The sequence below is a fragment of the Scardinius erythrophthalmus genome (genome assembly GCF_964197995.2).
Source record: "Scardinius erythrophthalmus genome assembly, chromosome: 19".
NCBI classification, from domain to species: domain Eukaryota; kingdom Metazoa; phylum Chordata; class Actinopteri; order Cypriniformes; family Leuciscidae; genus Scardinius; species Scardinius erythrophthalmus.
The window spans coordinates 32,762,109-32,789,863 of NC_138239.1; the positions used below are offsets into that span (position 1 = coordinate 32,762,109).

Sequence of the window (27,755 nt, forward strand, 5' to 3'; positions counted from 1 at the left end):
AATGGTAGTGGTCAGATAAGTATGATCTAAACCAGCTTAATGCTTGTCCTTGAACACCAGTATAATTTTGTAGTCGATCTAAAAGTATTGTGTGATCTATAGTATTGAACGCAGCATTAAGATGAAGTAAAACTAATATTGAGATAAAGCCTTGGTCAGAAGCTAAAAGTAAATCATTTGTGATTTTAACGAGCGCAGTTTCAGTGCTATGATGCGGCCTGAATCCTGACTGAAACTTTTCATAGATGTCATTTTCATGCAAGAAAGAGCCCAGTTGGGCGGACACAACTTTTTCTAGTATTTTAGACATAAAAGGTAGATTTGAAATGGGTCTATAATTTGCTAGATTATGTGGGTCTAATGGGTCTCTACGACTGGTTTCTTAATGAGAGGTTTTATAACTGCCAGTTTAAATGTTCTTGGAACATGACCTAAAGATAAAGATGAGTTAATAATATTGAGGAGAGGCTCTTCCACTACAGGTAACACTTCTTTCAGTAGTTTAGTTGGTATAAGATCTAATAAACATGTTGTTGTTTTAGATGAAGTGATACGTTTATTTAACTCTTTTTGTTCTATAGTTGTAAAGCACTGTAATTGTTCTTGCGGGGTGATAATTGAGGCTGAATTATAAGGCGCGATTGAGGATTTAACGTTTACAATTGTGGTTCTGATGTTTTCTATTTTCTCAGTGAAGAACTTCATGACATCATTACTACTAAACTGTAACGAAATATTTTGTTCAGGTGACGTGTTTATTTGTTAGTCTAGCCACGGTGTTAAATAAGAACCTAGGATTGTTTTGGTTGTTTTCTATTAGTTTGCGGAGGTGCTCAGCCCTGGCCGCTTTTAGGGCCTTTTAATTACGTGACATACTGTCTTTCCATGCAATTCTAAAGACCTCTAAGTTAGTTTTTTTCCATTTACGCTCTAAATTACGGGTTTCTCTCTTTAGAACATGCGTAGTATTGTTGTACCATGGTGCTTTACTTTTCTCTCTGACCTTTTTTAATCTAATGGGTGCAACAATATCCAATGTTCCAGAGAGAATGGTGCTCATAGTGCTAGTTAATTCCTCAAGTTCACCTGTTTGTTTGGGTTCACTGAGCAGCTGAGACAGATCAGATAAGCAATTTGAAAAATGATCTATGGTGGATGGAGGGATTGTTCTGCCTAATCGATAACGCGGCGCAGCATGATATATTACAGGAGTACGTAATATGCAAGCTACCATGTAATGGTCAGTGACATCGTCACTTTGTGGAATGATATCTATATCGGCTGGATCGGTTCCATGTGATATAATTAAATCGAGTGTATGATTAAATCGATGAGTTGGTCCGGTAACGTTTTGCTTGACCCCAAAGGAGTTTAATAAATCTGTAAACGCAGCCCTAACGCATCATTTGAATTATCTACGTGGATATTAAAGTCTCCAACAATTAATGCTTTATCGACATTAACTAATAGGTCTGAGAGAAAATCTGCAAACTCTTTTAGGAAATCAGCGTAAGGCCCAGGCGGTCTATATACGGTAGCCAAGGCTAGAGATAATAGGGATGTTTTTCGAACATCTAAGAGCGTAACATTTAGTACAAATACTTCAAACGAAATAAACTTATAGCCCGTTTTCTGAGTAACATTGAGAATATCTCTATAGATTGTTGCAACACCGCCGCCACGACCAATCAGACGGGGCTCATGCTTATAACAGTATCCTGATGGAGTAGACTCATTTAGACCGAAATAATCATTTGGTTTAAGCCAGGTTTCAGTAAGGCAAAGTACATCGAAGCTATTATCTGTGACTATTTCATTTACAATAACTGCCTTAGGTGTGAGTGATCTAATGTTTAGAAGACCTAGCTTTAGAAATTGTTTTTGATTACTAATAGCAACATTTTCTGGTTTAATAACAATTAGATTTTTTCTAGATCCTGCAGTAGATTTATTATTTGATCTCACTAAACGAGGAATAGACACAGTTTCTATGCAATGTTCAACACTAGTATTTATATCAGTTAAATTGGTGCAGCAGAGACTATGATTTGGACTTTTGGTTACTAGTCAAAAGGTATTTAACATTTTGGAGATGTTATCTGACAGAAGATCCGATCCGAATCTGCTTGGGTGTAAGCCATCAGCACGGTAAAGCCTAGAACGCTCCCAAAACAGATTACAATTATTTACAAAGAGCAGTTTCTGCTCATTGCACCATGATATTAACCATTCATTTAGCGCGAATAATCTATTAAACTTTTCATGACCTAGTCGGTACGTGGGAAGCGGTCCTGACACAATGATCGTTATTTCAGGCGATGTGCTGCGTACCGTATCGATCAGATTCCTGAAGTCTTTCTTCAGAACCTCCGTCTGGCGCAGCCTGATGTCGTTCACTCCCGCGTGCAGGACCACAGTTCCGACGCGCTCGTTCAGAATCTCGGGAACACGAGCAGCGATTTCAGAAACACGAGCACCAGAAAAGCAGTGACTATGCACCTTACTTTTACTTAACGTAGCGTGTACGTGTCGAACGATGGAATCGCCGATGATCACAGCATCGCGTTCTGTTTCGCGAAGTGGTGAGAAGCGTTTTTGTGTGGATATCTCGAAAACCGGGAGGGTCGGAGAGAGTTTTCTTGGTCTAGACCTGACTCGCGTCTTCCGCTGCGGAACCATCCAGGCTTTGTGGTGGCGTGTTGGAGCCGGAGTAAACGAGACCATGGCTGATCGCGACCTCGACGCTCGGATGTTGAGAAAGTTACTGGAAGAAATGGAAAACTTTCTTTGATAAGTAGATGCCATTTATATTATAATATATATATAATTATTCCACTTAATATGTGTCTAGGGAACATGATTCATTGTATTGTGGCTTCACATTATAGTGATTAATTTCTTCTTTGGTCGGTCTATCTGTTTGTTACTTTGTTCATTTTGGTTTAAATGTAAAAAAAATATAAAACCTTTAAAAATAAAGTTTGAAAAAAAAAAAGAAAGCCACTCCATCAACACCTCTCACAATGGGAGTGGGGGAACGGATTCCGACAGCTGGTTTGTTTGGCGTCGGATTCTGTTCCCCCCATGTTTCTTAGCAGTGAGGTTCAAATATTCATCAAAATGATGTCAAATTATTGTCTCAGATAGCCAAGTGGTCAGTGCACCAACATTTACCACTTTTGGGCTTTGGCCGACCCGAGTTAAAGTCCCAACTCGTGGGTTTTTCTTGATTCCATGCTGTCCTATCATAATAAAATTCAAGAACTCCCAAATTTATTCTTTAAACTGATGGCAGTTAAGCTCCATTACCACAAAAATTTGAATCAGCCTTTTTTTAAGCCACTCCATCAACACCTCTCATAATGGGAGTGGGGGAACGGATTCTGACAGAAAGGTTTGTTTGCCGTCGGATTCTGTTTCCCCCATGTTTCTTAGCAGTGAGGTTCAAATATTCATCAAAATGCTGTCAAGTAATTGTCCTAGATAGCCAAGTGGTCAGTGCACTGACATTTAGCACTTTTGGGCTTTGGCCGACCCGAGTTCAAGTCCCGACTCGTGGATTTTTCTTGATCCCATACTGTCCTATCATAATAAAAGGCAAAGACTTTCAAAAATTATTCTTTAAACTGATGACAGTTATGCTCCATCCACACACAAAAAAATTAATCAGCATTTTTTTAAGCCACTCCATCAACACCTCTCATAATGTGAGTGGGGGAACGGATTCTGACAGCTGGTTTGGTTGCCGTCGGATTTTGTTCCCCCCATGTTTCTTAGCAGTGAGGTTCGAATATTCATCAAAATGCTGTCTAGTAATTGTCCCAGATAGTCAAGTGGTCAGTGCACTGACATTTAGCACTTTTGGGCTCTGGCCGACCCGAGTTCAAATCCCGATTCGTGGATTTTTCTTGATCCTGAAGCAAAAATTATCCTTTAATTTTTAGAATGTAAAACGCATTTGCTGCAGCAGGCAGAAATAGTCGAGACAGCTCGCGTGCCTATTGGCTGCTCTGCGGCAACTGCTGCAACCTATCAGTGCATCTTGGCATGACTCCAGCGCCAATGGGAAGCCTTCCCGCGCTGTCGTCATAGCCCGCCAAAACAGGGTGTGGCTTCGCCTATAAAACCCCCCTGCACAGGTTGCACAAGTGATTTCGTCTCCTTCAGCGAAGAACTTCGCTGGATCTAGAGAGAGAAGCAACGCCGTCGAACAGCATCTCAGCGGGACGAGCTCGAGTCAAGGACTCGGCTGGATATTCGCCACCTTCGCTCGCCGTACCTGCTGCGCTATCTGGCGCTCATATCCTTTTTCTATACTTCTCCGTGTGTGTTCGCCGCTGCGACACGCACGCTTTTTCTCTAAAAGAGCTAGGCATTTTTCAATGCCCATCATGTCCCGCGGCTCGTGCCGAGCCGTTCTCAGCGACGGGGACCGCCACGAGCTGTGCGCTTCCTGCCTGGGAAAGGACCACGCGGATCACGCGCTCGCCGAGGGCGGCTACCGTGAATGCGAATCTTTGCCTCTCTCGACCCTGAGGGCTCGACAGGCTTTGTTCGCCATCAAACCCGCTATTTCTGCGCCTTCTGCTGGGCCACGCCGTAAGAAGCGCCGCTCACAAAGGCCACCAGAAGTCTCGGTGAAAGAGCACTCGCCGGCGGCGTCCCCGCGAGCCTCTTTCTCTGAATCTCCCGTCTCTTTTCTCGACGGCCAACGCCCCGCTGTCGCGGCGCCCGACGAGATGGAGCGGGACATCGTGGAGGACGACAGCTGCTCGATTCTGGCGTCCGAGAGTGAGGGCTGGTCAGGCTCCTTTCCTGACCCCGCCCCGTCGACGCAGGAATCCAGCGTGAGGGCTTCTGTCAACGCTGAGCTTCTCCGTCTTATCACTAAGGCCGTAGAAGACCTCAGCCTCGAGTGGTCTATGCCCTAGGAGCCTGCGCCTAACAGGTTGGATGGCTGCTTTCTGCCTGGACGCCACTCTGCACCTGTTTCGAGGCCCACTCCCTTCCTCCCCGAGCTGCACGATGAGCTCTCCAAGTCATGGGGAGCTCCGTACTCAGCCAGACTAAAATCCTATGTCTCTTCGACGCTCTCCGCGGTTGACGGCGCGAAAGATATCTTTGTGTTCCTCCCGTCGAGGAAGCGGTAGCAACTCACTTGTGCCCGCCCTCTGCGGGATGGCGGTCCAAGCTGAGCCTGCCCACTAAAGTTTGCCGGACGACTTCGACGCTGATCGGTCGCGCCTACGCTGGTCAAGCTGCCTCCACTCTGCATACCATGGCCGTTTTGCAGATTCACCAGGCCAACCTTCTCCGGTCGCTGGACGAGGCTGGCCCATCTGCGGAGAGCGTGACGGACTTGAGAAGCGCAACAGATTTAGCTCTCAGAGCTACCAAGACCGCTGCTCAAGCTATCGGCCGCACAATGGCCGCTCTCACCGTCACTGAGCGTCACCTGTGGCTAACGCTTTCCGACATGTCTGAGTCTGACCGCGCCACTTTTCTCGACGCCCCCATGTCACCAACGGGTTTGTTCGGTCCCTCGGTGAAGGGCTTCACGGAGCGATATACTGAGGTGCAGCAAACGTCTCAGGATATGAGACATTTTCTGCCGCGGCGTTCTAGTTCCGCAACAGGCCGCGCTAGGAAGCAGCCGCCCGCTCGGAAAACAGCGCCCCCACCGCCTCCTCCGCCCACCTCACAACACCAGGCTCGGGATGCACGTCAGCGTTCGCGCTCCACCAGACGCCGCAGACCGCCTCCCGCCCGGGGACCCAGGCACAAGCTCGCGCCGAGCTTTGAGCCTCCCAAGTCTTCCTAGCCACTCTAGGAAAACGCCGATGGTCAAGTCCCGCTGCGGCCGGACCGCCATCGAAGTACGCACAAACCGCTCTCTCAGTTCCCTCAGCAGAGGCGACTCGAAGAGTGTATTCAGCAGCCAACGAGTCAGTTCCACAACCCGCTCGCCTGCACACAAACGCCGTTCTCACGGCGACCCACATATCTCTCAAAAAGAGCATTGTTTCGGGTCATATTCCGGCTCAGGCCGAAGATGTCTTAAATGTAGGACAGGTGCCCACTGCCCAGTGCCCACCCCTACACGAAGACACTACCCTCACTGTGTGTCACACTCATCCAAGGTCGAAAACAATAAAGCTGGCTCAAGCCGCCCGACCTCTAAGTGTAAGAATTGTGCCCACTCCCCAGTGTTCAGTCTTACACACAAGCTCTACCCATGCAGTGTCCCACACCACCACAGGGTCCATGTCAGTCAAACCGGCTCACGCCGTTCATATTCTGAGTGTAGGAAATGTGCCCGCTGTACAGCGCTCACCCCCGCTTGTGAACATGACTGTATCTGCGCCGAGCACACACATAGAGCCTCAATGTGTGAGCGCGTGCGCTGGCAGTGTGGTGAGTGCAGGTCACATGTCTGCCTCTCAGCGCACACACTTTGTGAACAACTCGCAGCGCCAAGCGCCGCAAGCTCACAGAGCTGTATCTGTATCAAAGCAGCTGCCCGTGCTCACGACCGGGCTGCCACTTACAGAAATACTGTGCGAAGCACTGTATGCCCCACCCGAAATGAACATGATGAACGAAGTACGTCATCATGGCTGGGTCTCCGGGTCCCCGAATATGAGCGACCACAACCCAGATTTCATTCTACCCCTGGCCATTCACACGAGAGCGTGGGAAAGCATTCCAGGGGCTTCGAAATGGGTGCTAAATACAGTGAAACGGGGATACTCGCTACAGTTTGCTCGCAGACCACCGCGCTTCATAGCCCGGGTCGAAACCTCTGTGAATCAGGAAGTAGCACACCTACTTCGCACCGAAATAGCGAATTTACTGAGAAAAGGGGCTGTGGAAACAGTCCCCTCGGCAGAGAGCGAGTCAGGGTTTTACAGCCGTTACTTCTTAGTACCAAAGAAGGATGGCGGGCTCCGCCCTATACTAGATCTCAGACACTTGAACAAAGCGCTGATGAAGCGCTCGTTCAAAATGATTACAACCAGACAAATTCTCGCTCGAATTCGACCCGGGGACTGATTTATAGCAGTGGATCTGAAGGATGCTTATTTTCAGATCCAAATAGCAGCCAGTCACAGGCCCTTCTTGAGGTTCGCCTTCGAGGGTCAGGCTTATCAGTACACCGTTCTTCCCTTCGGCCTGTCTTTGGCACCTTGTACATTTACGAAGTGCATGGACACAGCCCTCGCACCCCTCAGACAAAGGGGCGTGAAAGTCCTGAACTATCTGGACGACTGGCTAATTATAGCACAGTCAAAAGAAGAATTGGTGTTACACAGAACACTACTGCTGACCCATCTCGAGCAGTTGGGTCTCAGAGTCAACTGGACCAAAAGCATTCTACTCCCCAGCCAGAAAATTTCCTTTCTGGGGATAGAACTGGACTCCAGCTGTATGGGGGCGCGCCTGACACAGGAACGCGCGGCAGTAATACAGCGCCTGGCAGCGACATTCACTGTGGGGAAAAATCTCCCCCTCAGAGTGTTCCAGAGGATGATGGGTCTCATGGCCTCAGCCTCGTCGGCACTGCAGCTGGGTTTGATGAATTTGCGCCCTTTTCAACTATGGTTGAGACGGCAAGTACCAGCGCGAGCATGGACCTCAGGTCTGCTCCGTCTCACGGTGAATCAGACATGCGTTTCCGCCCTGAAACCGTGGACGAGACCCGGCTGGTACCAGTCAGGCGTGAACCTGGGCATCGCTTCACGAATCAAAGTGGTCTCGACAGACGCGTCCAACAAGGGTTGGGGCGCCCTATACGAAGGGAGACCTTCTATGGGCCTGTGGTCAGACGCAGAGAAGCATCTCCACATAAACTGTCTAGAGATGAAAGCGGTCGAGAATGCCCTTCGGTTCTTCCTCCCTGCACTGAGGAACCACCACATTCTAGTCAGAACAGACAACACGTCAGTGGTGTCCTACATAAATCGCCAGGGCGGCCTCAAATCCCGGAGCCTGTTTGCAATAGCAAAGCGCCTCCTCATATGGAGCCAGCACAATCTGCGCTCGCTGAGAGCGGCGCACGTGCCGGGCGTCCTGAACGTGGGCCCAGATATGCTATCCAGGGCAAAGCTCTCCCCAGGAGAGTGGTCCTTGCACCCCCTCACGGTGCGAAATATCTGGGACGTTTTCGGCAGAGCAGAGGTAGACCTGTTCGCGTCGCAAGCCAACGCTCACTGCCCAATGTTCTTCTCGAAAGAGATGGACGCGCTGGCCCAAATCTGGCCCAGACGCCCTCTGTATGCTTTTCCCCCGGTCGCTCTGTTACCACAGGTAATCAAACGACTCAGGGAGAGCAAATGCTCAATACTTCTCATAGCTCCGCTATGGGAGAATCAAGTCTGGTTCCCAGAACTGATAGAACTAGAGAGCGCGGCTCCATGGCCGATTCCGCTGAGAAAAGACCTGTTGTCTCAGGCCCAGGGGGCAATTTGGCACCCATACCCCGAGCTGTGGGCTCTGCATGTGTGGGCGATCAATTACCACCACTGCGCCTCCCAGAGGGAGTGCTGAACACGATCACAGAGGCGAGAGCTCCGTCTGCTAGACGGCTTTACAACTCTAAATGGTCAGTGTTCGCTGAGTGGTGCTCAGCTCATGATTTAAACCCTCTAAAAGGTGAGGTAACGGTGGTTCTTTCTTTCCTACAAGAGCTGTTGGACAGCGGGAGAACCCCTTCCACGCTCAAAGTGTACGTAGCGGCCATAGCAGCGTTCACAAACCCTGCAAACGGCCAGTCGCTAGGAAAGAACGAACTCATAATTCGTTTCCTCAGGGGTGCTAGGAGGATGAATCCTCCTCGGCCACCCTCGGTTCCGGCTTGGGACCTTTCCACGGTCCTCGAGGCCATGAAAGGCGAACCGTTTGAACACAGTAGAGTTAAAATACCTATCGTTTAAAACCGCTTTTCTGCTGGCGCTAGCCTCAGTAAAACGGGTGGGTGACCTGCACGCGCTTTCAGTAAGCGCTACGTGCTTGGAATTTGGGCCTAATGACTCTAAGGTCATCCTCAAACCAAGACACGGTTATGTCCCTAAAGTGTTTACGACTCCCTTCAGAGCGCAAGTTATCTCCCTCTCGGCCCTCTGATAGTGAGGCAGGGGTTAACCTTCTCTGCCCAGTGAGGGCATTAAGGATTTATGTAGAGCGCTCTGCCGCTTTCAGGCAATCGGAGCAGCTTTTCGTTTCGTTCGGTGGCCGCATTAAAGGGCTAGCCATCTCGAAACAGACCCTGTCCAGATGGATAGTGGACGCTATCGCGTCAGCTTATGCATCCAAGGGTCTAAACTGCCCTTTGGGGGTGAGGGCCCACTCGACGAGAGGCATGGCCTCGTCGTGGGCATGGTCAAGTGGGGTTTCTATCCATGACATTTGTATGGCAGCAGGCTGGGCCTCGCTGTCTACATTTGTAAGGTTTTATAACCTGGAAGTACCCGCATTACAGGCCAGACTGCTCTCAGTCTGATAATGCTATATTAACGTTGTCTACCCAACTCGGTTTGACTAGACTGTTAATATACTGCAAGTCCTGTGGCCCACGCAGTTTAAGGTGGTCATACTGCCTTAACTGTATAGATGCTAATGCACCTATCTCATAACACCGAGTCGTCCCGCCCTGTTATGCCGTTGTGATTGCTTCACTTTACATGAGCCCCGGGCACTGCCCTTGGGACATAAATGTTTGAAATTCAGCACGCACAGCGTTTTACATAGGGTTCCCGTAGCGTAAGCTAAACTTACGCACCAAGAGAGTACTCTCGTAAGAGAACGACACACGGTTACTAACGTAACCTCGGTTCTCTCTAGAGAGGGAACGAGTGTTGCGTAGCCTGCTGTGCTTGTGCTGCACTTTGGTTTCGCTTCTAGTCGACTGAAATAATTTGTGCAACCTGTGCAGGTGGGTTTTATAGGCGAAGCCACACCCTGTTTTGGCGGGCTATGACGACAGCGCGGGAAGGCTTCCCATTGGCGCTGGAGTCATGCCAAGATGCACTGATAGGTTGCAGCAGTTGCCGCAGAGCAGCCAATAGGCGCGCGGGCTGTCTCGCCTATGTCTGCCTGCTGCAGCAAATGCGTTTTACATTCTAAAAATTAAAGGATAATTTTTGCTTCAGTATTCTCGAGAAAAGGAGTTTTCCCCTAGCGTAAGCTAAACTTACGCAACACTCGTTCCCTCTCTAGAGAGAACCGAGGTTACGTTAGTAACCGAGTGTCGTTTTCTTTTTATGAATGGAATCTAATGGATTTATGATTGATGTTTTGGGGCCAGTTATCCCAATTAAACCAGTTACAATGGGCGTGCTCTTGGTTATAGATAACCATTCTGATTCTCAGAAAGACAGAGAGGTTCCACAGATTCCAAGCGGAAATGGCCTTTGCAGCTGCACCCTGTGTGTGTGTGGAATAATACTTAAGGTACAAGCAAAGGCCTAGTTTCTTGTATTTTTATTTCTAAATAGATTTTGTTTCTTTGTTTTTATTTGTAAATATTTTGCTTCTTGGGTTAAATTTGTAAATAGTCTTTGTAAATTTTAAAATATTGATACAGTCTGTGCTGCGTGATTTTACACTTTAAATTGGCTTTCTTTTATTGAATTATTAAAAGCTTTATTTTATTGAATTAATAAAAAGCATTGCAGTATGTTGTCCTGTTGTCACAGAAAATGCTCAAAGCAATGACAAAGATGCATGTTATTGGGATTAATTCACGTTTTAATAGGCTACTCTGCATCTACATTATTGCAAAACTTTTTACACAACGATTAAAATCGTCACAACTCTGCAGTATCCATACAAATCAGATTAATTTCCTTGAGTGGCAGGCAACAGTAACGACAGTAGCAACCAGTCTGATCATGTCCATTTTAACTGGTTTAATTGGGATAAAATTATCTAAAACATCAATCATACATAAGAATAAATGCATGAGATTCCATTCATAAAAAGAAAACAATGTATTTCCTTACAGCGAGAGTGTCAGACAACGCGTTATACTCGCAGTTCAGCCGCGGCTGACTGGATTGAGCATCCGGTAAAGCGTCAGTAAACTGCCAGTATGAATTCTCTAAATTACCAATCATGCAAAAGAACATACCGGTAATCATATCAACAGATGCATAATAAATGAATTAGAGAGGGAGGAACATGCCAGCCAGCTGAAGATTGAACCCCCACTCGTATTGTGGGATAAACACAAGACATTAGCCTGACCACTTTGCAATGATAACATTCTCCCGCTTATATTTTTAGCGCGCCAGGCAACTGCTCACACTCACACTTAAAGGTGGTATCAGCGATTTCAGGCCCAAACATATATGATCACATTCATCTAATATTTCGCTAGCTGCACGCCCCATATGTCATGATTCTGCCTTCATGTCCTAGATTTCTCTTGTCTTGAGGCAGGATCATGACAGACCCATGTTTTGTGTGTAAGCACATGGCCGTTTGTTTGGGCTGTGTGCTTGCGTTGTCTTGTCACCTTACCCCGCCCCCTTGTTATCTCATCTTGTAATTATTAGATCGTTGCTTTCACCTGTGTTCCTGATTAGTTTGATCCCTATTTAATCCCCTTGTGTTTGCTGTCCTGTGTCGGTACATTGTCTATCCTTGTCTGATACCCTCCGTGAGTTACCTGAAGAAAGTCTTGTCTTGTTAGAAGTATTTGATCCTGTCTTTATTGTCTAAGTTTATCGTCTGAGTGTTAGTCTAGTGTTTTCTGTCTTAATAGTTCATCCTGTCTTGTTTTACCCCCTCGTGGGTTTTGTTTTCTGTTTTTTGACCAAATAAACCTTTTGTGTTATACATACTGTCCGCTATTGGGTTCATCCTCCACATCCCATGACACCATAAGCATGCTGTCAAAAAACTGCATCTCTCTAGGTAGCCTAGGCTCTGAGATCTGCACACAAAAACAGTTGGTATCAACATCACTCAAAGCCAAAATAAATAGTGTTCCAACCAATCATCGACAGGGGCGGGATTTTGTGAGGTTTTGCGCTCGTGCACGGCTGCCTATGACGGCTGCACGCGAAAACCTCACAACACCCGCCCCTGTCGGTGATTGGTTGGAACACTATTTGTTTGGGTTTTGAGTGTTTGGCTAAAACGGGTGAAAACAACTGTTTTTGTGTGCGGATCTCAGAGCCTAGGCTACCTATGCTGCGTTCCAGTCCACTTTTAGACACGCACTTGCGAACTTCCCTAAGCACTTCCCCTCGGGGGAATCCCTGCCGCCATTTTGAAGTGCGTTTCACTTCGTGAAGTGGACGAGGGAAGTTTATATGGACAGACCCTCGTTCCCTCGATCTTGACCGAGGGAGCGAGTCTACTTCAAATGTACACTTCAGGTACCTATATGTCCCACAATGCAGTACGACTGTGACGTCACCACATATATCGTCTAATCACCACCACAACAGACAACTCTATGATATATTAATTATATTTTTTATTTTATTTAAAACAACCCAAACACTCATAAACATTTGGATGCTGCATTAAACAAATTCTTAAAGGAATTTTTTTTTTTTAAATAATAACTCCATAACTCAACTCCATAGCTGATTCCAAGTGATCAAGGGCTTAGGACGTTCCAGTTCAGACCATTGCAGTTTCCACCAGTAGTGGGCACTCATGCAACGTAAGCAATGACGTGGTACATCCGAGTGAAGGAGACGGAGGGAAGTTAGCGAGTGAAGGGCATGACAATTTTGGACTGGAACGCAGCACTAGAGAGACGCGGTTTTTTGACAGCATGCTTATAGGGCGTGCAGCTAGCGAAATATTAGATGAATGTGATCATTTATGTTTGGGCCTGAAATCGCTGATACCACCTTTAAGTGACTGCTGTTATGAACTGATTAAAGTCCCCGTGAACCGGAAGTTGCAAACCACTTTTCTCCAGTGCTGTGACGTATTTCCCAGTGAAACGGAATATTGAACAGAGGGCAGGGTTTTACTCTAGCGCTCCTCCTCTCCATCTCTGCTCATAACAGAATAACGGTTTGAGGGGAGTGGTTAAGCGTTGCCCAAACCAATTCCTCAAACCTACGTCATCAGAGAAGGTCCTCCAATGCAGAGGGGAGGGGCATTTTCAGATTTTGATTAAAGATTACCATGGTAAAAAAATTTTTTTTTTAATATTTTCTTGCACGGATTAATTGTTCACCACAAGACTAGTAATATGCGCTAACAAAGTAAATAGGGTCAATTTTGATTTCATGGGGACTTTAAGTTTGCATACCAACCTTTTCCTTGGAGATCTCCGGCAAGCCCCCTGATGTTCCCTCCTTTTACTAACTACCTTTTACTTTTACTAGAACTAACACTGGGAGAGTCGCGATCGGATTGGGGTAATAGTTTGGCCGTCGATTGACAAAATGCTGAAATATTTTAAGTAACGTTAAGTTATGTCAGTGAGCCTCCGTCTTGCCTTTAATCACACTGCTTGATCCATGAGCTGGACAATAACTTTATTCTAGAGCTATAAAGCCAAAGCACTTTACTTTTATCAATGTAAAGCTGCTTTGGAACAATCTACATTGTTAAAAGCACTATATAAATGAAGATGACGCCCGGCATTTCTCCCCTTGGAATTTAGGTTTCGGGAAGGGAACAAAATCCACCACCCCGTCCAAACTTTTAGGATACCGGGTACCAGATTTGCACAATCCATGCGCACAACGCTTCGGCATGTTTCCCTCTCTCGAAAGCTTGCCAGACCTCCCGCGCCTAGTTACGGTTGCTAAGCCACGATTGGCCAGTGGCGGTTTTCGGGCGTGGCTTAGCGAAGGGTCAAATTGCAAAGGCTGCCTCTGCAGTTGACTGACAACCGTCTGTGGACTCCCAGTGGCTTACATTCACTGAAAAAAAATATTCGTTGAATTTAATAAAAAAAATTGTATGGTAAGTGGTTGCACACAATTGATTTTAGCTACATTTAAACAAATGCATTAAGTTGAACTAAAATTGATTAAGTTTAACTTAATGCATTTGTTTAAATGTTGCTAAAATCAATTGTGTGCAACCACTTACCATACAATTTTTGTATTAAATTCAATGAATCATTTTTTGAATCAGTGTTATTGACAGTTCAGTGTAAAGTGTTGAATTTAAATTACACCCAAACATAATAGATAATAGATCTATGCGTTCATCTCTGAAACCTTTCATAACGAACTCAAGACGAGCTGAGTGCTCAGTGCTCACTGCCAGTTCTTTTTCGTAAATTGAGATATATGCAAAGGATTGCAGGTGATTTAAAATGAGTATCCTTCAAAATGAGCTGAATAAAGGACATGAAACAAAGGCTGCCTTCCAAGGGATCCTTCAAATTAAGATGTCCTGGATGAAAGTTGTAGCCCTGCTGGAAAACAATAAACACAAGTTTGCGAAAATATTGTTTGTGTGTTTTTCAAGCCGTCTCTGGGTACAATAAAGTACATGAAAAATACAGTGCTGATTGACAATAATGCAGTGCTCATTGCCTTTATTACAGTATAGAAACTATAAAATAGCCTATATTTTCTTTATATATAGGCCTATATATATATTTAAAAAAAATGTACATTATAAAATCCATGAAGACGACTACACACGTTTGTAGTACATAAACCAATCATAAAATTAGGGAAATTTGGGGGGGGGGGGGGGGGGTGGGATATTAGAATACAAATTATAGAATATTGTTCAGCAGTGTTTTTGATTTAGCCAAAAAGAAACATGTTATGTACATGTCTGAGATGAACAAATAGTTTAAATAATTAGTCGAAAAAAAAAAATAGTTGGCTATTTTAATAATTGGTAATCGAGTTAATTATACACCAGATACTACAAATGCAGTAAAAACAGGCAGGTCCTGCTCCAGCAGAGCAAGAATGTTTAGCCACCTTTAGTTCTGCTGTCATTCTTCTCTAGCAATGGCTTTATGCGTAAGCGCTCCTCCAGTACAGTTGGTGGCAGTAAAACGCCTAACGATGGTTTAGCGAATATAGAATTATACAAAGAAGAGGAAGAGCGGCAGAATCAACGCGTGGTGTATTTATTATTGAAGTTTGTCCACCACTGAATTTTGAAGAACAGAAATGAGCGAAACTCCTGTAACGTCATCAGTATCAAAGGTAATATTGTGCAGACATGCGTTCATCCTCCTATAGTTGCTGAATTAATCACATTTGTTGAGGATAGTTGTACATTCATGATACATACACTCATAATAATAAAATAAAATAAAAATCTTACATCCAGACTAATAGATAATGTTTTCCAGGGATGTTTTGTTTTTAAGTCAACCTCTAAAAAGAGAAAGAGACATGTCGGAGTTGGTGAGTAATTAATGATAATCATTATTACCACCTTTACAAAAACAAATCGATTCATCCTGTCACCTTACAAATAGCCTACTTATCGCCATTACCAGCATTTTGTTTCGTTTTTCTTTTTTTTTTTCATGTAGGTGGATATTTGGTGGATGGTAGTGACGATAACGGAAGCGATCGCTTTAGGATCTGTCAGAAATTATGGGAAACGGTTCAAACGAACACAGAGGTATTTCCTCATCTGCGTTTGCAAACGCTTGAATTGTCTCAGTCAATAATGTATCTATTTTTGTTTCTTAATAAATATTTAGCCTTTTTTTACAGGTAATACAAGATCAGTTGAATAAACATGTACTTGACAGTCTTGTCGAGTTTATTAAAAAGCATTACCTCGGCAACTCATCTGATGTCTGGAGACAGAGAACCAGTGAAATCCCCACAGCCGCTCTAATGCTGGGTATGGCCTTCCTTGTATTAAACTTTCTAAATCATTAGAATAGAAATTTTCCTTTATTTGAACAACTTCGGTTTGTTTCAGAAAGTAAAGTAGGCTACATGCATGAAAGCATGTATGTATTTGTTTTTATAAATTTACTAATATTTAATATTTTATGTCATGTACACCCTTCCCTTGTCTAATTTTAACGTTCTTTAATGAGACGTTGTTTATATTCTGTTCTGTTCTTGCATTTCTTTAATAAAAAAGGTGGTCAAACTGAAGTATTGTGCATGGCCGCATGCACGCACATATACAGTAAGCTTGTGTGCTCCCCTTATGCCTGTTACAAATTGTATGATTTTGGGCTGTCCCAGACAAAATATGACCAATCTTGGCGATTTCTGTGGTCATGGCTCCTAAACAGTGTAGTCCTCCTACGGCAAACAGTGGTCCTACGGCGTACAGTGAGAGAGGTACAAGGACAGTCTCTTGTAACCAAAGATAGCCTGGGACAGTGTCAGAACTTTAAATCACTTTAGCATGATCATCTCACAGTGTTTGCTGCTATGACCTACGTCTACTGACTAGCCATTAAAAATGCATGACCCCGTCCATATTCTCTTCCTTCTCTTTTTTTTCCAGCACACATAAAAACCACAATTGCCAAAGTTCATCTAGCTCTATTTGTTCACCACTAGCGCATGCTGATGAAGTTTTATTCTTCTATACTAACTTGCGTCATAGCCTACGACATCTACAGTCTACATACGTGTCGTATCCAAGTGTATTAGATCCATGTCGTACAGTGTGATTTGTAATGATCTTATAAGATTGCCAAAATCGCACAGTCTGTAGCAGGCATTAAAGTCAGCATGAAACGAAAGTTGCCATAGTTTTTTCTTCCCTATTGTGATGTATATCTGAGTGAAATGGCTTTTTGAACAAGAAAAAAATGTAGGGCAGGACTTGATTTTGTCCATTGAGAATTGATTGGATCGTTGTATGGTTGTGGTTTGCTATTGCTGTGATGTCATGTGAGTGACAGGTTGTCATTAGAGAAAATATGTCGCTGCATGAGGGAGGGGAAGTTATTTTCATTAAATATTACGAGGACACATGATTTTTAAAAAACAATTATGTGCACGGATAAATCATTTATAATAAATACAGCAATATTCCTTGAAAAAATAATAATAATTTTGATTTCATGATGACTTTAATATAATGAAATCCATCCAAATAATACGACAGCCTTTTTTTTTGTTTCATCTGACCAGATTAATGTTTGTGTGTTCAGATCAGTGGTCTCCAATCCTGCTCCTGGAGAGCTAGGCTCTTTCTCAATTCTAAGAATATAAAGAACGGACTTGCGATCTCGTGGTACTCTGGCTACCTTGAAAGAACAAACACTGAAGTTTTTTGCACCATAGCCCCACTCCTAGTTCCACCTATTTTAGGGCTTAGTTAAACCTTTTATTGTCCTCTAGGGGTAAATGTGCCGGATCATGCCATGACATTTCGAAGTCTGTGTCATCTCCTTCAGGATTCTGTCACCCCGTTTGTGGTGTCTGTTCATGCCAAAGAATGTGCTGGTATGTATAAAACTATACACTATTAAATATAGCTAAACAAGTACATATGCACTACCTTTTAATAAAAGCTGAGGTTTTCAAACATGTTGATTACAGGACTCAATTTGGGTCTTTGCAGCAGTTTTTTTTTTTTTTTTTTTTTACATAAAAAAATGTTTTATGTATTCTGAAACAGAGATGGATGTTTTGTCTCACTTTACACAAAAAAAATTCACTTACTGTATAAGATCATCCTTGAGTTCTGGGGCCTAATGCAAAAAATCTTGCTTAGATTTCATCCTAAAGTATGCTTAAACACAAAAGGCAGCATGTAGAATCAATTTCAGATTTATTCAAATGCATGTACATTAGTAACTATGCACATATTGCTTCATATAAATCTCAGTTAGAGGAAAATTGAGCAGACAAGCTTTATTCTCCACCCGTCTACTCAAAATAAGCATATATTGAGCTCACAATGATTACGCATAGCCTCATCTGCAAAAAAAATTGCATTTGCATGTTGTCCTCAAGTCGTGATAACACCAGGTTTAACAATAATCCTGCAGTTTTGTCATTTTTTTGACAGCTGTGAAGCACTTGATTCAGAAGCTTCTAGAGCAGCTGATGGGAAAAGGAGTGTCTGTGGATGAAGAACAGGAGAATGAAACTGCTTTACAGCAAAGGACACAGTGTACTATTAGTGCTCTGTGTCAGTGGTACAAGACTGTTAGCAAGGTAGGAGAAGACAAGAGAAGATAAACTGCTTAAAGGTCCCGTTCTTCGTGATCCCATGTTTCAAACTTTAGTTAGTGTGTAATGTTGTTGTTAGAGTATAAATAATATCTGTAAAATTATAAAGCTCAAAGTTCAATACCAAGCGAGATATTTTATTTAACAGAAGTCGCCTACATTGAACGGCCCGTTTGGACTACATCCCTCTACTTCCTTCTTTAATGACGTCAGTAGAACAGTTTTTTGACTAACCTCCGCCCACAGGAATGCTCCCTCAACTCTACCGAAATTAATGTACTTGCGCACTTCTTATAACTTACTGTGTTTACTCAGCTCTTACGGTGATTTTCTGAAGTAAAACTGACGCTTCATCTTTTGTGTGATGTACAATAAACTTTATTAAACTCATCAGTATATGTTTGATCATCATTCAGACAGCAGACTTGTAGGCTATTAATAAATAATGGATACATACAAGCAGATGAGAAATACGTTATAATAACCATAATTAAACTACTAAACTATACCTGTTTCATCTCTATACAGCACTCTGACTCTGTAGGCATTATTGTCCGACTCGAACTGAACACCGTTACTGAGAGTTTCTGATATTATCATCATTCCGTGAGATGAAATTGTCCGGAGAGACTGAGCGTGAGCTCATGAAGCTCCGCCCCCTGGGTCGTCCAGCAGCAGCTTATTTGCATTTAAAGGGCACACACTAAAACAGCGTGTTTTTCTGAGCCCCAAAAAATGACAATTTAAACATGCTGTAAAAAATTATCTGTTGGGTATTTTGAGCTGAAACTTCACATACACACTCTGGGGACATCAGAGACTTATTTTACATCTTGTGAAAAGGGGCATAATACGGGACCTTTAACTACAATAAAAGCTGTTTATATTTTGAAAGAATAGATTTAGCAGCGCTACTTGCAGAAAAGTCCTCATTCCATTGTGAAGTAAACCCTGAAATGATGCTCTTTGGTTTAGTTTGGTTTCTTTTGTGGGTTATTGTATGTGTATATTATTATTAAAATGATGAAGTACTGTATGTGATTATAGCATCAATGTTAGAATACTTGGGTCAGAATTAAAATTTGTAAATGAATTTAGTAAATTCTAATAGAAGCTTGAAAGAGATTCTGTCCTGTTATTTACTGAACTTTGTACTTTAAACATTCAGAACAATTGGTCTTTTGCAGAAATGCCCGCAAGTTTCTCCGCAAAGGAAAGCAAACTTGAAAAATAATGACTTGCCTCAAAGTTTGCCTGTTGTTGTGATCTTCAAAGACTTTGAGGCATTCAACTCTCAAGTTTTACAGGATTTCATCCTTATCTGCAGGTGAGATTTGTCTTGTGAAATGTAGTATGTGAAGTGTGATAGAAGAATATTGTTACAGTGCTTGCAAGGTTTTTTTTATTATTCTTTACATCCTCTGTATATGGACATGAGGGGTGCATCATGCATGAAGTAAATTGCTTCAATTATAATCAGCAAACCGTTATCACTGTAGGCTTTACAATGGGGTTTCATCTTACGGATACACCTTTTCTGGTTTTGAAAAGCTGGACAATTAAATTTTTTTAATATTGAAATGCATTTTGACTGTTTATAGCCCAGTCAGTGTATACATATGCACTCTGTCGTGTTGGTTGAAAATTTACCATTGAGATTGGATGACAAAAATCTATGGCCACAGCAAAACTCAGCATTGTGTTTCATTTAAACAGAACCTAAACCTAAAATACCTGAGATTAAAATTTTAAGACAACCGTCTTTTGCCTGCCTTGAAAGCACTATTATTTGCAGGAAATGTTAATATTGTACATTAAATTGAAAAGCTGTTGTAAATGGTCGTGATCTGAGAAACCCTAATCTTTTCTTATTTTTTTTATTTTTTTACCTTACCAACAGTCGATACACCCAGGAGCTTCCATTCATCTTTATTTTTGGCATTGCCACATCTCCCAGTGCTATCCAGCACAGGCTTCCCCACTCTGTGTCATCTCTGCTCTGTATTGAGGTCTTTCAGTCTCTCTCGTGTACTCAGCATTTAGCTTCTGTTTTTGACAAGGTATAAACATTATGTTTTGTTATGCAAGTTAACATTTTAGTACTTCAATAATTTCCTCTTTTTGTTCTTCTGATTTCATTATTTGTTTGTCTTTCATAGCTGATTCTGAACTCCCAGTTTCCATTCAAGCTCAGCAGTAGGGTGATTCAGGTGCTGGTTGGCATCTTCCTCTACCATGACTTCTCGGTTCAAAATTTTGTTAAGGGCCTAAAGGTGAGCTGTCAAATATAGTGCCATGCTTGTTTCTTTCAAATGTCATTGTGGCATGTGTGTGGTTTCTTTGTTGATCATGTGTTGCGAGACAAAGCAGTTTGGCGACACCGATGGTGAGCTGAGGGACTGACGGCAGATGAAGGAAAACCACTTTAAATCCTCATAATGAGTCCTAATCATAAATACAATAACAGTTTAAATAAATAAAAGAATGATTTAAACTTTTTTACATCTGATATACACATTTAGATTAAATATGCCATTCTCATTAATGGAGTTAAGGGCTTAAAATTGTGGTCAGAATTTATGGCACACCTGGTAAATCTGATCAAAAATGGCTGTAAAAAATAAATCTGCATTGTTTATCCTTTTGATCTTTCATTAAAAAATTTCACAAAAATTCGAAAATACAAAAATTTCATTGAAGTAAAAGAATTGAAAGTGGGGGGTAAATCACATGATAAAATAAATGCTTTTCTCCAAAACATGTTGGCCATAATTATTGGCACCCTGTCCCTGCTCTTAAATACTTCCTTTTGCCAGATAACAGATCTGAGTTTTCTTCTATAATGCCTGATGAGTTTGGAGAACAAATGACAAGAGATCAGAGACCATTCCTCCATACAGATTCTCTCCCGATCCTTCAGATTCCCAGATCCATGTTGGCGCTTCTTCTCTTCAGTTCACCCCACTCATTTTCTATAGGGTTCAGTTTAGGGAACTGGGACGGTCATGGCAGAAGTTTCATTTTGTGCTCAGTAACCCATTTTTGTGTTGATTTTGATGTTTGTTTTGTACCGTTGTCCTGATGGAAGATCCAACCACAGCCCAAGATTTCTAGCAGAGGCCGTCAGGTTTTAATTTTTTTATCTGTTGGTATTTGCTAGAATCCATAATACCATGTGTCTGAACAAGATGTCCAGGACCTCCAGCAAAATAACAGGCCCACAACAAATAAGATCCAGCAGTATATTTAACCTTAGACAAGGGGTACTTTTTATCCCTGTTTGCACCAAACACATCTGGTGGGTTTGCTGCCAAAAAGCCCTTTTTTTATTTCATCTGACCACAGAACCCAGTCCCTTTTAAAAGTTCCAGTCGTGTCTGTCGACTGAATATGCTGGAGTTTATTTTTGGAGGAGTGAAGAGGATGGGGATTTAGGGGTTGTTTGATATATATATTTTTTAGGCTTTCTGACCCCCAAGACTCAACTAATCTCTGCAATTCTCCATCTGTGATCCTTGGAGAGTCTTTGGCCACTCAAACTCTCCTCCTCACCGTGCATTAAGACAATATAGACACACGTCCTCTTCCTGGCAGATTCGTAACATCTTTAGTTGATTGGAACTTCTTAATTATTGCCCTAATGGTCAAAATGGGAATTTTCAATTCTTTAGCTATTTTCTTACAGCCACTTTCTATTTTGTGATGCTCAACAATCTTTTGATGCACATCAGAACTATATTCTTTGGTTTTACTCATTGTGATGGATGATTAAGGGAATTTGGCCTTTGTGTTTCCTCATATTTAAACTCCTGTGAAACATGAAGTCATAACTAGACAATGTCATGTTCCTAGTCACCCTGGTGTGCTAAAAAAGGCAAATATTAATGGGAATATACTTCAGAAATATTTTACTCATACATTTTTTTTAGGGGTGCCAAAGATTGTGGCCAACGTGTTTTGGAGAAAAACATTTATTTCATAATGTGATTTCCACACACACTTTCAGTTCTTTTACTTCAATGAAAGGTTAGATTTTAGCACATTTTTTGAGTGAAAGATCAAATGGATAAGCAATGCAGATTTATTTTTTACAGCCATTTTTGATCATATTTACCAGGGGTGCCATTAATTCTAACCAAAACTGTAAATTAAATGAAATCATTACCAAGAAGTTACAAAAAAATTATATTCTAATAAATAGAAATATTTGTAGTGGAAAAGTTTTGAACACTTTTCCTGTGGCATGCTGTGTTTTAATGTTTTTACTACAGCAAGGATTGCTTAGTGCATGATAACAGCAGTTATACAATGGTCTGGGTGAATACTCGATTCTGATTGGCTGCAGGGTGTCCATTAATTCCTGATAATGGACACCTCATCGGGCATTAACCCTTACATAATGATCAATAATGCACAATAAGGCCTATCTGTTTTCATTCAAAATATAACGACATTAAAAATACTATTTGGCCAGTGGAGAAGATTAAGAAAAACTTTCTATATGTGTGTGTGTATATATATATATGTGTGTGTGTGTGTGTGTGTATATATATATATATATATATATATATATATATATATATATATATATATATATATATATATATATATATATATATATATATATATATATATATATATATATATATATATATATAGTGCTATGCATAAGTTTAGACACCCATACTAAAGTTGACTAAAAAGAGGAATAAAAAATCATCTTTTGGAAACTGAACTTAATGCCTTAATTTAAAAAATTAGGAAAAATCCAACCTTTAAGGACACCAATTTTCTTTGTGAATGAATAATGTATCGTAAATAAATAAATAAATAAATATTCTTCCTTAAAATACAGGGTGCATAAGTTTGGACACCCCTATGTTAAATTCCCATAGAGCCAGGCAGATTTTTATTTTTAAAGGCCAGTTACTTCATGGATCCAGGATACTATGCATCCTGATAAAGTTCCCTTGGCCTTTGGAATTAAAATAGCCCCACATCATCACATAGCATTCACCATACCTAGAGATTGGCATGGTTTTATTTCAGTTAGCCTAATAGCTAGTCTGATTTGCATTGAGAGATGATCTTATGGAAAGTACTCCATGCCAATATCTAGGTATGGTGAAGGCTATGTGATGATGTGGGGCTATTTTAATTCCAAAGGCCAAGGGAACTTTATCAGCATGCATAGTATCCTGGCTCCATGAAGTAACTGGCCTTTAAAAATAAAAATCTATGGGAATCTAACATAGGGGTGTCCAAACTTATGCACCCTGTATTTTAAGGAAGAACATTTATTTATAATACATTATTCATTCCCAAAGAAAATTGGTGTCCTTAAAGGTTGGATTTTTCCAAATTTTTTAAATTAAGGCATTAAGTTCAATTTCCAAAAGATGATTTTTTATTCCTCTTTTTAGTCAACTTTAGCATGGGTGTCTAAACTTATGCATAACACTATATATATATATATATATATATATATATATATATATATATATATATATATATATATATATATATATATATATATATATATATATATATATATATATATATATATATATATATATATATATATATATATATATATACACATGGAAAATCAGGTGACCAGACATAAAAGATTGGTCTAATTTGAATCAGAAAAGTAACACTTAGCTCTAATTAACTGCTAATTGGTCATATTAGTTCTTAATAAACAGTCTTAACTTAGCGGCTATATTTATGCACCTACATAAACACCTACTGGTGTAACAATGTAATTGACTAACATAATCATTATTTGAAGAGCCAAGTTACTTTCAAAAGGTGTTTACTGCAATTAAACACTACAATAACTCCTTTTGTATTCCAGTTCTCTATGTTAGAGCACTTTAATGGCCAGCCTCTCAGTGTGCTTTGCTGCCAGAAGAAAGAGGCTTTGCTTTGTGCCAAGACATTGAGCCAAAAAAATGTGGAAAGAATCCGGCATCTACCCTCATTCATGAGGTATACACAAATTTTCACTCCAAATGGCTACCACAACAGTTCTGTAACTACACAACATGTGTCTTTGTAGGTATGTGGAGACTCAAGAGCCCCAGGAGCAGGTGCAGCTCCTTACCAGTGATGAACATGTCAAGGTAACTACTACTAATTATTATTATTCCACAATAGTCCATGTAGTTGACTGAATTGTGTCGTCTCTTTATTTCTATTACATGCAGAGTGTAACACGTTTTGTGTAGTAGTTGTTTTGTGAGTCTGGTTGACAATTTCAGCAGTCTATTAGATGATGCACCACAAACCGAAGAAATACACAATACGTAACTCATGCCTGGTATAATATCAGTGGGCAAATTTATTGCTGCAGCTCCCACCGCTTACTGCTGAAGACTTTGACAAATGACCAAAATTATCTTTTTGCTGTTCCCATAAAATTCATAGGATTTGCATTGGTGGCAGTTTACCGGTTTAAAAGAAAAACTTGTGTGCAATGCTTAATTTGTAAATGAATAATTGCGGGATAAAAATAGCAATTAAAGGGGTCATATAATGTCATTTTTGTAGAAGCTAATATGATTCTTTAGGGTCTAAATTAAAAGTTTGTAATGTACTTTAATTAAAAATTCTCATTAGTATTGTAAGAAAACACTAATTTTACCTGGTCAAAAACAGCTCTGTTTCAGCACGCCGTTTAAGTGCATGTGTCTTTAAATGATAATGCGCTTTGCTCACCCCGCCCCTCTGTTCTGTGCGTACACCGTTTGTAACACAATAACACCATAACCATAACGCGTCATTCATTATAAACGTGGGATTATGAATTATATTGATAACGTCGTACATAGAAAACATGCCGTAATGTACCCTGAGTGTAAAAATAGCCGCATTCATCGTGAAGCGTGCAAGCGATTTGCAAAGATTAATATAAAGATCAATAAAACGTTACACTCACTTCAGTTCTTCTGGAGGTGCAGCAGGAGCACAAATAGTTGGTACTGATCCTTTTTTCAGGAGCAGCTTCTTAGCAAAACCAGCTTTTTACTGATCCTCGTTTGTAAAGCAGTGAAATGATTCGCTTAAATATGAAAGCATTGATGTTGATCGTGTGGAATATTCCCTTCAAAAACAAACTCAGCCACTGCGTCTTCAGCGCAAAATGACTTCTGTGTTCCTTATTACACCCAAGAACAGAACACCACAATCGCTTAGACGCCATTCTACTCAGTGCTCCAGCTATCAACAATGAACCATAGACTGTAAAAAATATGAAGCAATGAACGCGCGTCGACGCGTGCTATGATTGACAGCTTGCTCACGAGGGCGGGTCTGTGTTGAAACGCAGCTGTCAATCAACCATCGTGGGAGGGGCGTAGATTTTGTGACGTCACAAAATCGAACAGCTTGATTTGAGATGGGAGGAAACATATAAGAAGATAAAAAAAAAAAAACACTGGATGTATTTTTATCATTTTATGATGGTTGTGTACATGCACTGCCAACACACATTTCAGTACAATCAACTTGTAAAAGTGCATGTACCATTATATGACCCCTTTAAAAGGCACTGTGACCGACACTCACCATATTACAACTTCAGTTTTCCTGGAACATACAATGACATCATAGTTCCTTTTATAGTTGTGCTATCACCGTTTAATGAACCATGAATACGGCAACAACTCAACATCTAGTCCTTTGGGTGAAGGAGGCCAACCATTAGAAATCTGTGTGCGAAGTTTGGTTTGAGCAGAACAAAACGCACATGCAGCATTAATGTCAGCAGCAGACCGAGATTTACAGGCAGCCATTTTTAATATTTCCTTAAATATTTGCAGCATTCAGTTTTGGCAAATGGAAGCTCAGGCATGCTTGCTTGACACGCAGGAACCAATGAGGTTCATTCTTGCATGTTACATCAGCACGTTTGAGCTTCTGCAAGAACCAATTCAATTTGAAATTTTACTCAGATTGACCCTTACCCAATTTGGGGATGGCATCTCTATCACTTGCTTTAACCACGATAATGTTGGCCAGAGGTGCCAAACTCATTTTCTGCTTTGGCCGCATTAGCTAATGTGTGCTGATATAACTCATAACAAAACAACATCATGCTTTTTGTAGTCATACAGTAGATGCACATGTGCTTTTGTATGCATTATCACACAGTATATACAACATTTTATGTTTTATGTTTATCTATTATTTATTGCCATTATGTGGCAATATAGGGATAAAGCCTAATATATTTGGGAATAGGCCAACAGATAAAATGTGACCCTGTGACCCATTAAAATTAACTATTTGTTTTCCAGGGGTTTAGTTTTAAATGCACAAATAGCAGCATAAACAACATGAGGATTCACATATTGTCACATCACGCACCTGCAGCGCTTCTGTGAACGGAGAAAAACAATAAAATTGTATATATAAAAGGATTAAATACACGTAAATATTTCATTTAAATAATTTATAGATTAACAAAATGAAAAAAAAAAAAAACTGCGACAAGTAGCATATGCAGAGTTCTGGTTTATTTTTGTGACGCTCCAAAAACGAGATGGCAGACCCTTTACAGTTTCAAATGATGTTGGAGTATTTTAAGTAAACCAAACATATAAATGACTATTTTAAGTTTTTTTTCCCACTGTTATGAGGAATATGAATGTGCCGGCGCGTTTGTCATGATTACGTAATGCCTGTTACCTGTCATGTGTTACCCCAACACTACTTGCCTGAATTGTGAACTTTGTGTCTATGGATTCTTTGGGTCATGCTGTATCCATCGGTTCTGGTTAGACTAACAAAACGAAAGTAAAAAAATTTTAAAGGGCCATCTTGTTTGTTTTCTTTATTTTGTATATAAGCAATAAACTAATCTTCTTTTGTGATTTATGTCTTTTCAGGATGTATGTCAAAAATTACTGAAAAACCTCCATAAATACCACAAAAATTACTATCCAATTCTTCAATGTCTGCACTCTTTGACATCATTACTGCCTAAGTTTCCTCTCGGGAAGCACGTAAGTAGAACTTTTGGCAGCACTTTCTTTTTTAAACATTGTCTTTAGTACACATTACATGTACTTAATATTAATAACAGTAAATTATGCATAATTACATGCAACTAGACTCTTTAACACTTTATTTGAATGTGTCCTTGTTACACATTACTTGTATTTACTATAGTAATAACTATAAATTAGGCATAATTACATGCAACTAACCCTCAACCAAACCTTAATCCTACCCTAACCCTATAGTAAGTACATGTACTGAATTAATATTACTCAGTACTTGAATGTATAATTACACTGCAACAGAAACATTACTCTTTATTTTAATGTCTTTGTCACACTGTAACTATACATTTAAGTAATGAGTAATATGTTAATGTACTTACTATAGGGTTAGGATTAGGGTTTGGTTTTGTTTAGTTTGTTTTGTTTGGTTAGTTGCATGCAATTATGCATAATTTATAGATATTACTAAACTAACTAGATGTAACATGTAACAGTGACACTGTAAAATAAAGTGTTACCTAGTGCTGGGCGGTTTACCGGTTCAAACCGAATACCGGTGTTTATTTTTGTTACGATATGAATTTTTAATAAACCGCAATACCGGTGTATGTCGCTTTAATTGGAACGC

The 27,755-nt window shown here is 41.1% G+C and overlaps 1 protein-coding gene across 2 annotated transcripts in view; it reads left to right on the forward strand.

Annotated features, from left to right (window-relative positions):
* Positions 1-14,895: 14,895 nt before the first annotated feature.
* orc3 (origin recognition complex, subunit 3) overlaps positions 14,896-27,755 on the forward strand; it is a 30,485-nt gene continuing 17,625 nt past the window's right edge. The window contains exons 1-12 of one of the 2 annotated variants that reach the window (XM_081394089.1): positions 14,896-15,155; positions 15,305-15,359; positions 15,491-15,582; positions 15,678-15,810; positions 17,280-17,384; positions 17,953-18,101; positions 19,304-19,443; positions 20,017-20,176; positions 20,276-20,389; positions 23,977-24,110; positions 24,181-24,244; positions 27,011-27,127. In XM_081394089.1, the coding sequence (XP_081250215.1) occupies positions 15,120-15,155; positions 15,305-15,359; positions 15,491-15,582; positions 15,678-15,810; positions 17,280-17,384; positions 17,953-18,101; positions 19,304-19,443; positions 20,017-20,176; positions 20,276-20,389; positions 23,977-24,110; positions 24,181-24,244; positions 27,011-27,127 (1,299 nt within the window). In that variant the 5' untranslated portion in view covers positions 14,896-15,119. Of the gene's footprint in view, positions 15,156-15,304; positions 15,360-15,490; positions 15,583-15,664; positions 15,811-17,279; positions 17,385-17,952; positions 18,102-19,303; positions 19,444-20,016; positions 20,177-20,275; positions 20,390-23,976; positions 24,111-24,180; positions 24,245-27,010; positions 27,128-27,755 lie in introns of both variants that reach the window. The other variant, XM_081394090.1, reaches the window with a different exon arrangement.